The 14,468-nt window shown below is 40.7% G+C and overlaps 1 protein-coding gene across 4 annotated transcripts in view; it reads left to right on the top strand.

The window, feature by feature from the left end:
* Window positions 1-588: 588 nt before the first annotated feature.
* shtn1 (shootin 1) overlaps window positions 589-14,468 on the top strand; it is a 50,965-nt gene continuing 37,085 nt past the window's right edge. Inside the window, exons 1-5 of one of the 4 annotated variants that reach the window (XM_042323539.1) lie at window positions 590-722; window positions 1,377-1,414; window positions 6,579-6,631; window positions 7,435-7,495; window positions 12,346-12,440. In XM_042323539.1, the coding sequence (XP_042179473.1) occupies window positions 637-722; window positions 1,377-1,414; window positions 6,579-6,631; window positions 7,435-7,495; window positions 12,346-12,440 (333 nt within the window). In that variant the 5' untranslated portion in view covers window positions 590-636. Of the gene's footprint in view, window positions 723-1,376; window positions 1,415-6,578; window positions 6,632-7,434; window positions 7,496-12,345; window positions 12,441-14,468 lie in introns of all 4 variants that reach the window. The other 3 variants (XM_024424706.2, XM_042323540.1, XM_024424708.2) reach the window with 3 other exon arrangements.

Below are 14,468 nucleotides of genomic sequence, written 5' to 3'. Positions count from 1 at the left end.
TCAATAGGACAAAGCAGGAGTGGCTTCGGGACCAGCCTCAATGTCCTTGAGTGGCCCAGCCAGAGCCCGGACTTGAACATCTCTCTCTCTGTGGCCCAGCAAGATCCTGGACTCTCTCTCGGTCTCTCAGAGCAAGAGAGCGATCAATCGGGTCCGGGCTTTGGCTGGGCCACTCAAGGAGAGAGAGAGACCTAAAAATAGCTGTGCAGCGACGCTCCCCATCCAACCCAAGAGCTTGAGAGGATCTGCACAGAAGATTGGGAGAAACTCCCTTAATACAGGTGTGCCAAGCTTGTATGTAGCATCATACCCAAGAAGACTCCAATTTGTACACATTTCTAAAAACTAGTTTTTGCTTTGTCATTATGGGTATTGTGTGTAGATTGATGAGGGGAAAATACTATTTCATGCATTTTAGAACAAGGCTGTAGCATAACAAAATGTGGAAAAAGCCAAGGGGTCTGAATACTTCCCCAATGCACTGTAGTTCCAAGTCAACACAAACCCTTGATCAAGGGAAAAAACAAGCATTCGAAGCCTAGTTCAGATTTTAACGATGGCCAAAGGTGAGATTTGTGCACAGGTGTGTCGCGGTATCAAGGTATTTCCTGTTGCACGTAATGTGTAACCACCTCGATGTGTACTGTAAATGTACTTTCTCACAATGGCGGCCCAAGAGGAACTATTTCAAATGAAAATCATTACAGAGCTGTCCAATCAAGGTAAGTTATTCTTAGTTGCATGGCTAGGTTAGAGTGAAGGCTGTAGCTTTCTGTTCGAAATATTCATTATGTATTTGCAGTTCGATGACTCCAGCTCTTTCATAGCCTTAACCGTTGACATTAAACATGGATACGTAGCCAATTTTTTCGGTGTGGTTCGAGGCATGTAAATTACACGTCTTCAACTCGAATGTAACCTAACTTGAATTAAACGTATGACTTTTTCTGTATTCATTTGTGTCTGTACAGTTTAGTACTCATTAGTTAGAGCGCTGTTGTTGCGTTCAGTCCAAGGGGAAATTGTGTAAGGAATAATGTAGCCTAGCTTTATCTGAGGGGTCTTATCTATTGTTTTCAATGTTTTTTTGTTTATTTTGCACACATTTTTAATTTGCCCTTGCTGAAGAAAGACCTTGCCATATCTATTGAATAACAATAGTAGACTTCTGAGGAAGTCCTCAGGCGTAATTCTGGGTCTTTCTTTAGACATTATATATATATATATTAGAGAGAGAGAGAGAACTTCCTCAGAAGTTCTAGGCTTATTTCTCTCACCACAAAACACAAGACATGAATTCACAACGGATGGTCATCACACTTGATTTAAACTGTCTTTCTGTTCCTCATATTTCTTTATTCAATAAATGTTTCCAGACACATCGCAAGGGGGAATAACAAAAGGTGCATACGAGGTCAGTGTGGTCTGAATACACATTGAGTGTGCAACTGAAGCAAAAATGAATCACTACATTCAGAGAGAGGAGGCGTTGGGGGTAGGGTGCGGTAAGCCAGCATGATGTGGTGTTAGAGCAGCAGTGTTGAGTATTCACGTGACCTTGAATGTTGTACCCTAAAGGAAATAGTACTTGACCAGGTTTTTCAGTATCTACTAAGAAACCAATGCTGATTATGTTACATAAACACTGAACAGAAATAGAAAACGCAACATGTAAAGTGTTTCATGAGCTGAAAAAAAGATTCCAGAAATTTGTTACATCTATGTTAGTGAGCATTTCTCCTTTGCCATTATATTCCATCCACCTGACAGGTGTGGCATATTAAGAAGCTGATTAAAGAGCATGATCATTAAACTGGTGCACCTTATGCTGGGGACAAAATCAAATCAAATGTATTTATATAGCCCTTCGTACATCAGCTGATATCTCAAAGGGCTGTACAGAGACCCAGCCTAAAACCCCAAACAGCAAGCAATGCAGGTGTTGAAGCACGTTGGCTAGGAAAAACTCCCTAGAAAGGCCAAAACCTAGGAAGAAATCTAGAGAGGAACCAGGCTATGAGGGGTGGCCAGTCCTCTTCTGGCTGTGCCGTGTGGAGATTAGAACAGAACAGGACATGGCCAAGATGTTCAAAAGTTCATAAATGACCTGCATGGTCAAATAATAGGTCTGGGACAGGTAGCACGTCCGGGGAACAGGTCAGGATTCCATAGCCGCAGGCAGAACAGTTAACTGGAGCAGCAGCACTGCCTGGTGGACTGGGGACAGCAAGGAGTCATCATGCCAGGTAGTCCTGAGGCATGGTCCTAGGGCTCAGGTCATCTGAGAGAGCGAAAGAAAGAGAGAATTAGAGAGAGCATACTTAAATTCACACAGGACACCGGATAAGACAGGAGAAGTACTCCAGATATAACAAACTGACCCTAGCCCCCCGACACAAACTACTGCAGCATAAATACTGGAGACTGAGACAGGAGGGGTCAGGAGACACTGTGGCCCCATCCGATGATACCCCCGGACAAGGCCAAACAGGAAGGATATAACCCCACCCACTTTGCCAAAGCACAGCCTCCACACCACTAGAGGGATATTTTCAACCACCAACTTACCATCCTGAGATAAGGCCGAGTATAGCCCACAAAGATTTCCACCACGGCACAACCCAAGGGGGGCGCCAACCCAGACAGGAAGATCACATCAGTGACTCAACCCACTCCACCCCTCCTAGGGACGGCATGAAAGAGCACCAGTAAGCCAGTGACTCAGCCCCTGTAATAGGGTTAGAGGCAGAGAATCCCAGTGGAAAGAGGGGAACCGGCCAGGCAAATACAGCAAGGGATTTTCTTTGCTCCAGAGCCTTTCCGTTCACCTTCACACTCCTGGGCCAGACTACACTCAATCATATGACCCACTGAAGAGATGAGTCTTCAGTAAAGACTTAAAGGTTGAGACCTAGTTTGCGTCTCTCACATGGGTAGGCAGACCATTCCATAAAAGTTGAGCTCTATAGGAGAAAGCCCTGCCTCCAGCTGTTTGCTTAGAAATTCTAGGGACAATTAGAAGGCCTGCGTCTTGTGACCGTAGCATACGTGTAGATATGTACGGCAGGACCAAATCAGAGAGATACTGTAGGTAGGTGCAAGCCCATGTAATGCTTTGTAGGTTAGCAGTAAAACCTTGAAATCAGCCCTTGCCTTGACAGGAAGCCAGTGTAGGGAGGCTAGCACTGGAGTAATATGATCAAATCTTTTGGTTCTAGTCAGGATTCTAGCAGCCGTATTTAACACCAACTGAAGTTTATTTAATGCATTATCTGGGTAGCCGGAAAGTAGAGCATTGCCGTAGTCTAACCTAGAAGTAACAAAAGCATGGATGAATTTTTCTGCATCATTTTTGGACAGAAAGTTTCTGATTTTTGCAATGGATGATGGAAAGAAGCTGTCCTTGAAACAGTCTTGATATGTTCTTCAATAGAGAGATCAGGGTCCAGAGTAACGCCGAGGTCCTTCACAGTTTTATTTTAGACGACTGTACAACCATTAAGATTCATTGTCAGATTCAACAGAAGATCTCTTTTGTTTCTTGGGACCTAGAACAAGCATCTCTGTTTTGTCCGAGTTTAAAAGTAGAACGTTTGCAGCCATCCACTTCCTTATGTCTGAAACACAGGCTTCTAGCGAGGGCAATTTTGAGGCTTCACCATGTTTCATTGAAATGTACAGCTGTGTGTCATCCGCATAGCAGTGAAAGTTAACATTATGTTTTCGAATGACATCCCCAAGAGGTAAAATCTATAGTGAAAACAATAGTGATCCTAACACGGAACCTTGAGGAACACCGAAATTTACAGTTGATTTGTCAGAGGACACACCATTCACAGAGACAAACTAATATCTTTCCAACAGATAAGATCTAAACCAGGCCAGAACTTGTCCGTGTAGACCAATTTGGGTTTCCAATCTCTCCAAAAGAATGTGGTGATCGATGGTATCAAAAGCAGCACTAAGGTCTAAGAACACGAGGACAGATGCAGAGCCTCGGTCTGATGCCATTAAAAGGTCATTTACCACCTTCACAAGTGCAGTCTCAGTGCTATGATGGGGTCTAAAACCAGACTGAAGCATTTATACATTGTTTGTCTTCAGGAAGGCAGTGAGTTGCTGTGTAACAGCCTTTTCTAAAATTTGGAGAGGAATGGAAGATTCGATATTGGCCGATTAGTTTTTCATATTTTCTGGGTCAAGGTTTGGCTTTTTCAAGAGAGGCTTTATTACTGCCACTTTTAGTGAGTTTGGTACACATCCGGTGGATAGAGAGCCGTTTATTATGTTCAACATAGGAGGGCCAAGCACAGGAAGCAGCTCTTTCAGTAGTTTAGTTGTAATACTGAGTCTGAGCTTTGAAGGAATACGCAGATTTAAAGAGGAGTCCATAATTTGCTTTCTAACAATCATGATCTTTTCCTCAAAGAAATTCATGAATTTATTACTGCTGAAGTGAAAGCCATCCTCACTTGGGGAATGCTGCTTTTTAGTTAGCTTTTTCGACAGTATCAAAAAGAAATTTTGACTTGTTCCTATTTTCCTCAATTAAGTTGTAAAAATAGGATGATCGAGCAGCAGTAAGGGCTCTTCGATACAGCACGGTACTGTCTTTCCAAGCTAGTCGGAAGACTTCCAGTTTGGTGTTTCCGTTCCAATTTTCTGGAAGCTTGCTTCAGAGCTCGGGTATTTTCTGTATACCAGGGAGCTAGTTTCTTATGAGAAATGTTTTTAGTTTATAAAAGGCCAATCTAAAATGTGCAGTTTTATCACACAATGCCACAGATGTCTCAAGTTTTAAGGGAGCGTGCAATTGGCATGCTGACTGAATGTTCACCAGAGCTGTTGCCAGGGAATTGAGTGTGAATTTATCAACCTTAAACCGCCTCCAACGTCGTTTTAGAGAATTTGGCAGTACGACCAATCAGCCTCACAACCACACATGTAATCACGCCAGCCCAGGACCTCCACATCTGGCTTCTTCACCTGCAGGATTGTGTGAGATCAGCCACCCGGATAGCTTATGAAACTTTGGGTTTGCACAACCGAAAGATTTCTGCACAGACTGTCAGAAACCGTCTCAGGGAAGCTCATCTGCGTGCTCGTTGTCCTCAACCGAGGTCTTGACCTGACTGCAGTTCGGCGTCGTAACCGACTTCAGTGGGAAAATGCTCACCTTCGATGGCCACTGGCATGCTGGAGAAGTGTGCTCTTCACGGATGAATCACAGTTTCAACTGTACCGGGCAGAAGGCAATATGGCGTTATGTGGGTGAGCAGTTTGCTGATGTCAACGTGCCTTGTGATGTGGCTCGTGATGGTGGGGTTATGGTATGGGTAGGCGTAAGCTACGGACAACAAACACAATTGCATTTTATCGATGGAAATTTGAATGCACAGAGATACCGTGACGAGATCCTGAGGCCCATTGTCATGCCATTCAATCGCTGCCATCACCTCATGTTTCATTATGATAATGCACAGCCACATGTCGCAAGGATCTGTACACTGGAAGCTGAAAATGTCCCAGTTCTTCCGTGGCCTGCATAGTCACCAGACATGTCACCCATTGAGCATGTTTGGGATGCTATGGATCAACGTGTACGACATTGTGTTCCAATTCCTGCCGATATCCAGTAACTTCGCACAGCCATTAAACAGAAGTGGGGCATCATTCCACAGGCCACAATCAACAGCCTGATCATCTCTATACGAAGGAGATGTGCCTTGCTGCATAAGGCAAATTGTGGTCACACCAGATACTGACTGGTTTTCTGATCCACGTCCCTTATTTAAAGATATCTGTGACCAACAGATGCATATCTGTATTCCCAGTCATGTGATATCCATATATTAGGGCCTCATTTATTTGAATTGACTGATTTTCTCATGTGAACTGTAACTCAGGAAAATCTTAGAAATTGTTGCATGTTGCATTTATATTTTTGTTCAGTGTAAGTCAGTTATCCTCAACTGTAGTAGTTAATGTACAGTAGTAGACTTTTATCATACCACTGTGTAGGAATCTATTATTGTTATGCCTTCTGAGAATGAAACATAATGGACCAAGGGAGAGCTTCAACATTAAATGATGATTAAAATAATGCGTGTTTTGTTGATGTTTTCGATCTCCTTTCACAGTGGCTATACATTCCAACATCCAGTTCTTTGTAAAGATCCAGGCATTCATAGATGCAGCTTTATGGAGCGAACTATACATAAGCCTTCCCAGACCTTGTAAAAATGCTCGGTCATTAGGCACTGATGATCTTGGCAAACAGCTGGGTGTGGAACAACCTTTATTCCATGTCTTTCTATATTGATAAACATTATTTTGTGTGGTTTTAATCTAAACTAACTCAAGTATATGTAGCAGAGCATTGAGATAATTGTTAAGGTTTGTGTGAGTAATAGTCATGTTTCACTTAGCATGTGAGGCAGTCATTGGGTTGGAATTAATAGATATGTTTCCACATGGTTGTTCTGTTTTAAGAAACCCAATAAGAGTTCAAGTATGTTTCCTCTTATGGGATGATGAACAGTTGAAGATGACTGACTGGAATCCTTTGATCCCTACAGCTGTCCATGAGTATGAGGGTCTTCAGAGGGAGCATGAGAGAGCCACCATGGAGGTCAGTGTTGTATAAGGCTTGTTATAACTGTTCAGTTAATGTGTATATGTATCCATGCAACAGGTCTTGGGGAGGTGTGCGTAATTTCAACTGTGTTTGCACTTAGTGATTAATGATGAAAGAAAATAAAGGTTTGCTTATTTTTTTTAAATGATTGTACGTGTGAAAGAGAGACTGTGTGTGTGTGTGAGAGAGAGAGAGTGAGAGAGAGATGCTTTATTGTGGTGCTATAGCAGGGCTTAGAATCATGGCAGATATGGCGCTGGAAAACCTGGAGGCAAATTCAATCAGTGCCATTTCCCTACAATTCTCCAGATAGTGGTTATTTTAGCATGACAGACAAAACAAATGAACATTAACTGCCCTGTACATATTATAATACTCAGGACTCTTTAAACTAGCCAGTACTTTCACTGCAATGCTTTCAAGATAGAAAAGAGCTCATTAATTGTATTATATCAGATTTACATGCTGTTGTGATAAACGTTCAATCTCATATCATATGTATTGTATGCATTGTGCCTCGGAGATATCAATATAGTCTGAATTTTTTGCTTTCATCATTTCACTTTCAGCTATGTGGTGGTGGTTTATATAGCACTTGTTAAGGTTCACATAAGGTTCATATTGGGAAGCCTTTTTACAGAGTCCATCATCTTCATGACCTCAACTGTTCTCCCACAGAAATGTCGTTCTCAGATTGAGTTCAAGTGGAGTATGATCTTGCAAAGACTGGCTCAATGAAGGTAGGACACCAATGTAAATAAATAAAATTGATCTCTTTTGTGCTTTGGTCATATCAGTGTCAACGGATGGAGGCAGAGAGAGACGAGGCAATCAAAAGGCTTGAAGAGTTTCAAAAAGGTGAGAACATTCAAAAACAAATGTTTTAGTCAAATCCATCTTTCGTCAAAGATGATTGATCTGATATTGATCTGATATTCTTACATATAATGTTGCTATTGTTTTCCTCCTGGTAACATATGCATTATTGGAAACAAGTCAGGGATTGTACAGGAGGAACTATAAACACCTACAGTTCTGTTATGTAATGTTTACCATAGCATTCTTTTCATGCTATCAACCACACTATCTCTGCTGCAGTGACCTTTGAACCCTGGACTCACTATGAACAATGTGTGTTTGTCATTTACCTTGGGTAAAAAACACACCCTTTAGTCGGTAACACGGCTTTGTTTACTCTTTTGCTTGCCACTTCTGTCAATGCAAATTGATTAACCTTTAGTTATATCAGAGAAACGTACATGATTTTCTTTTGTAAATTCAGTATGCAAAATGACACTTAAAGTGTCTTCTCTGCTTCTTCTTCACTATTACTGTTTCCTTCCACACATAGAAATGCATTGTATTTCAAGCACATTTGTGTGTATTTTCGCGTTTGTGTATTTTTTTCTTAAAACCAAAATGCTTCACACAAACCACTCAAGCCAGTAATTTGATCTCTGGAATTTTAGAAGGTATAAATATGTCAGGGATGGTTGAAATAGTTGTTCTTTGTAATCACGTCAGTCGAGGGATTTTCATCTGAATAAATGTGGCTTCTGCTCATACATCTAGTATTTCTCCAGCCAAAAAACACATATTTTGTTTGACTTCCAATTTAATAGAGGCTGCCTTGCTATGCCAAGCAGCTGCATATTAGGACCTATTACGTGATTTCATAGCTCTGAGAAAATTGCTCCTATTCACAAAGAAACGACGGGACGAAGAGGGAGAGAAAAAAAGCCCCCAACACACAATCACGTCTTTTCAATTGACGATGGCAAGGTTGATGACAACATGACCATTGTGTTATAATGATAAGACCACAAAGGCATCTGCCCCCTCATCAAGGCTTCAGTACGGCTGCAGATACAATTTAATTCACTGCTCTGTCTGCTCGCTGATACCATTATACCGCACGTCAGCACAGGGGTAATCACTGTCTTCCCCGACAGGAGGGAAAAAGAGGAGAGAAAAAGATGGAACGATGATGGTGAGGCCGAAACGTACAATTAAGACTGCCAATTCTGACGTGTCAGAACCCCAGTTGCCCCGCACTTGTACACTTTCCACTTCCAGGCCTGTTTATTTACCATGCCTACCAGTAATTACAATTAACGTGTAATTTATTTCAAGGCGTCCTTTGCTGGTGTTGAGTGTGTTGGGCATTATGGAGTCTGTGAAAGAGCGGAGCCACAGAGATGCTGGGATGAAACTGTCAGCTAAGTGCTATTGAATGACTTCTGTGGAGAGGGTGCAGGAGGAACTTTGATATCGCAGGCACAGACGTTCATCAAGTTTCAATTAGGTGTCATTGGGAAGGGATAGGCCTGTGTTAACGGCATTAATTCCTATTTTTCCCCTTCGACCACAATGTTTAATTAGTTAAGTGGCAGTAAGCCTGTTCTCTTTTATTGGGGTTTGTGATTACGCCTGCAAATGAAGTCAACGTACAGAGCATCAAGTGTGTCTCTGAAAGTTTTTGGGGGGGCTAAAGGGAGCTTTTATACTTCACAGTTTAAAAAGTCTTACATCAGGGGCTAGAAAATGGTCACAACATTTTTATATTTTATCCTACAGTCAATCTCATGCCCTTTTGACTTTCCATCAGCAATTTCCATCAATAAACACTAACTAACCACTCTGGTGAAATGATCCATTATGGTTCTATAATCATTTGCCATGTCTGACCATGAACAACCAATGACATTAATTAAATTGTAATAAAATGCACCCATTGTTGCAGGGAGGTTGTTTTCTTTGACCTTCCTATAGTGGTTTTACATAGTCTCAAATGTGTTTTCATAGTTCCACTGATGTTGTGATTTTTCCGGAAAGCAGAATCAATAAGACCTCAGTGGCATTAGTAATATTACTTCTTTTTAAATTGAAAAGAGAATATATGTGGTTTATGGCAAATGTCTGACACAAAAGAAACCACAAACATACATACTTACACTACCGTTCAAAAGTTTGGGGTCACTTAGAAATGTCCTTGTTTTTGAAAGAAAAGCAATTTTTTTTGTCCATTAAAATAATATCAAATTGATCAGAAATACAGTGTAGACATTGTTCATGTTGTAAATGACTATTGTAGCTGGAAACGGCAGATTTTTTATGGAATATCTACATAGGTGTACCGAGGCCCATTATCAGCAACCATAACTCCTGTGTTCCAATGGCACGTTGTGTTAGCTAATCCAAAAGGGTTTTGTAATTGATCATTAGAAAACCCTTTTGCAATTATGTTAGCACAGCTGAAAACTGTTGTTCTGATTAAAGAAGCAATAAAATGGGTATTCTTTAGACTAGTTGAGTATCTGGAGCATCAGCATTTGTGGGTTCAATTACAGGCTCAAAATGTCCCGAAACAAATAACTTTCTTCTGAAACTCGTCAGTCTATTCTTGATCTGAGACATGAAGGCTATTCCATGCGAGAAATTGCCAAGAAACTGCAGATCCCGTACACCGCTGTGTAGTGCTCCCTTCACAGAACAGTGCAAACTGTCTAACCAGAATAGAAAGAGGAGTGTGAAGGCCTGGTGCACAACTGAGCAAGAGGACAAGTACATTAGAGTGTCTAGTTTGAGAAACAGACACCTCGCAAGTCCTCAAATGGCAGCTTCATTAAATAGTACCCGCAAAACACTAGTCTCAACGTCAACAGTGAAGAGGCGACTCCGGGATGCTGGACTTCTAGGCAGAGTTCCTCTGTCCAGTGTCTGTGTTCTTTTGCCCATCTTAATCTTTTCTTTTCATTGACCAGTCTGAGATATGTATTTTTCTTTGCAACTTCTGTCTAGAAGGCCAGCATCCCGGAGTCGCCTCTTCACTGTTGACGTTGAGACTGGTGTTTTGCGGGTACTATCAGCCATTTCCAGCAACAATAGTAATGTACAACAGTTACAAAATGTTAACAATGTCTACACTGTGTTTCTGATCCATTTTATGTTATTTTAATGGACAAAAAATGCGCTTTTCTTTCAAAAACAAGGACATTTCTAAGTGAACCCAAACTTTTGAACAGTAGTGTATATTTTCAAGTGTTGTGACCTTGTGTTGACATGAGTATATTTCTTAGTAAATGTAGAAAAAGTATCAGATTCCACAGTAAGTGTGTCAACAGAAATGCTCATTTTTATCTTGCTTAGCTTGTTTTGTAAAAAGCGTATAAGAAGTGCACAATCCCCTAGTCGTCTCATCCTTGAGGTGTAACCTTACCTCTAACCTTGGGATGTAAAAGCTAATTGTAAAAGCAACTAAATATTTCCAACCAAAGACATGTAAAAAAAATCTTTATGATATTCAAGACTGAAACATAAAACAACAAAGACATGAGCTCCAATAGAGTTCCACAGTATGAGTCATAATACCCATAAAACCTAGAGGTCAATCTTGGTTCCAATCTTTTTTCCACCATTCATTTTTCCCATAGGGGTTTTTCAAACACTTAAAATAAGGGCTGTGTTTTGTGTGCCCTTACCCTGGTGTGACGTTTTGATAACCGTGTAAATTTCTCTAGGAGAAGGTGACTTTCATAAATATATTCACCTGTATTTACCTCCCAAAACTGAAATGTGAATTAGCTGCCAATGTGGCTATCATAAAGAACTACAAATACCATGATGATCTGGACGAGACTGCCGAATCGAGGCAAAGGTAAGAATCTCTGAATTCTAATGTTAGCTAAATGTAGAAATGAATAAATTGGAAACATTTATTTAAATGGACAATTCTGTAAACTGTCATGTGTAAGTTTTAAATTGACACAATACCTGCTAGCAAAGGTGTCAGCAAGAGATGACATGCAGGAGCTTGCAGGGATTTTTAGCTTTGCATGATATCTACTTTAATGCTAATTAGCTTTTTCGAATCTTGGTGTAAATAGAACCAAATATATTGGTAATCTTGTCCGAGAGAGATTTACACGGTTATCATAATGTCACGCCAGGGTAAGCTTGCACGAAATACAGAACTTATTTGGAGTGTTTTTAAAATCCCCTATGGGAAAAATGATTGGAACCATTTCCCTGTTTGACCGCTAGGTTTTATGGGTATTATGACACCTCCACAGTGAGGTTCTATAAGGTGAACCTTAGAATCAGACCACATGGCAAACATGTTGGGGCGGCAGGGTAGCCTAGTGGTTAGAGCGTTGGACTAGTAACCAAAAAGTTGCAAGTTCAAATCCCCCAGCTAACAAGGTACAAATCTGTCATTCTGCCCCTGAACAGACAGTTAACCCACTGTTCCTAGGCCGTCATTGAAAATAAGAATTTGTTCTTAACTGACTTGCCTAGTAAAATAAAATAAAAATTGCCCACAAGAAATCTAGTGTAGGCTTGAAGTTTTGGGCTCCTGAGTGGCACAGCTGTCTAAGGCACTGCATCACAGTGCTAGAGGTGTCACTACAGACCCTGGTTTGAATCCAGGCTATATCACAATCCCATAGAGTCCCATAGGGTGGTGCACAATTAGCCCGGGTGTGGTCGGGGTAGGCCGTCATTGTAAATAAGAATTGTTCTTAACTGACTTGCCTAGTTAAATAAAGATTAAATAAAATAAAAAAATTAACTCTGCTATTGATAAAAATAGATAAATGACTTAGACCCCAATTCAATCAATCGCAAATAAAGAAAAAAAAGTACTACACAATGTTTACACTGGATTGGAGGTGTTCAACAGTGTTGTTTCTATCACTCTCCTATAGTATCCCACATGGTCATTGAAGAGGTCAACAGCATTCAGGATAACCTGGACATAGAGAGGACATGCAGACAGAGTGTGGAAGCCCTGGCCTCCAAGGTGGGTCAGCCTAACGAGCAATGAAGGACTTTGCCCATTGTATGCTCCCAATTCTTCCCTTGAAACAAATATTGCACCTACTTTCTCTGTAGACACCATCATTCTTGGTGCAAAAAACTTTACTAACATTTTCTGTACAAAATTTGTCCTGTAATCCAGTGTACAGTTATTTTGTGAAATGCTTGCCAAATGTCTCGGTCTGATTCAGAGTGGGCAGAGTGATTTCTCAGCCCGCTGAAGCTGGACTCATCACTCTAATCATTACCCACACAATTCTTTGGACAGAAGCCCTCTGCTTCCACCTGGCAGTTCTGCCAGGGGTAGGGGAGAGCTTCTGTACAATACCTCCTCCTCCCATCAATCCAGTCCCAGCCAGTCATGGTTGGCCACATGCAGCTGTGCTTTCTACACATATGGATGTTTTTGCTATAACGTTTATCTCTTCTTTAAAAAACAATTATGTGCTGGGGAGAACTCTGATGGTGCTCTTTCAATAAGGATTATTTGATGTTATTACAGTTGCTATTGGGCATCTATATGGCCATCTATGTATTTGCATATTTTGTCATGTTTGAAATGCTATTCGATTACAGTTTTATTTTATTGCTTTGGTGCAATTTTCACAAGTACAGTATGTGGTACATTTTCACAACTCTTACTACAAACTCTACGCACATTTTCAATTGACTAAGTACAACACACAAACTCATACAGTCACTTTTTCACCAAACTTAATCAGTGTTTCATCTAGAAATAATAATATTTCACATTGCAATGCATGTTCATATAAAGTAATTGCCTTTCACAATGCAATGCCCACATTACTTTTGATATAATGATCTTGTCTTTTGTTAAAATACATTTGACTATTACTTAATCTGACTGCTCTTAATGGATGATCACTTAAACGTTTGGTAAACCTGTAGATTTGCCATGTAAACTGGTTTGTCTACTACAGATTTTGAGAACTACATAATAAAAATGTATATCTATAAATTAGAAACATAAAAAGTATGATACACTACATTACCAAAAGTATGTGGACACCTGCTTCTGTCACTCTCCTATAGTGTCCCACATGGTCATTGAAGAGGTCAACTTCAGCGGGTAGCGTTGTAATATCATGAAATTGGGGAGAAAAAGGGGGTAAAATTACACAAAAACAAATAAAAAAATTGTCACTGAGCTCTTCAGTAAGGTCATTCTACTGCCAATTTGTGTCTATGGAGATTACATGGCTGTGTGCTCAATTTATACACCTGTTAGCAACAAAACTTTATTTTTTAAATGTTTTATTTCACCTTTATTTAACTATTTAACTAGGTAGACTAGTTGAGAACAAGTTCTCATTTGCAACTGCGACCTGGCCAAGATAAAACAAAGCAGTGCGACACAAACAACAACACAGAGTTACACATGGAATAACCAACCATACAGTCAATAACACAATAGAAAGAAAATTACGTCTATATACAGTATGTGCAAATGGCGTGAGGAGGTAAGGCAATAAATAGGCCATAGTAGCAAGTAATTACAATTTTACAATAATGATGTGCAAGTAGAGTACTGGTGTGCAAAAGAGCAGAAAAGTAAATAAAAGCAATGTGGGGAGGAGGTAGGTAGATTGGATGGGCTATTTACAGATGGGCTATGTACAGCTGCAGCGATCGGTTAGCTGCTCAGATAGCTGATGTTTAAAGTTATAAGTCTCCAGCTTCAGCGATTTTTGCAATTCCAGTCATTGGCAGCAGAGAACGGGTAGGAAAGGCGGCCAAAGAAGGATGGGAATGACCAGTGAGATATACCTGCTGGAGCGCATGCTACGGGTGGGTGTCGTTATCTTGACCAGTGAGCTGAGATAAGGCGGAGCTTTACCTAGCAAAGACTTATAGATGACCTGGAGCCAGTGGGTCTGGCGACGACTATGTAGCAAGGGCCAGCCAATTAGAGCATACAGGTTGCAGTGGTAGGTGGTATATGGGGCTTTGGTGACAAAACGGATGGCACTGTGATAGATTGCATCCAGTT

Source organism: Oncorhynchus tshawytscha, linkage group LG06 (genome assembly GCF_018296145.1).
Source record: "Oncorhynchus tshawytscha isolate Ot180627B linkage group LG06, Otsh_v2.0, whole genome shotgun sequence".
NCBI lineage: Eukaryota > Metazoa > Chordata > Actinopteri > Salmoniformes > Salmonidae > Oncorhynchus > Oncorhynchus tshawytscha.
Note: the sequence above shows the minus strand (reverse complement) of the source record. Positions and strands in the feature narration are given on the sequence as shown.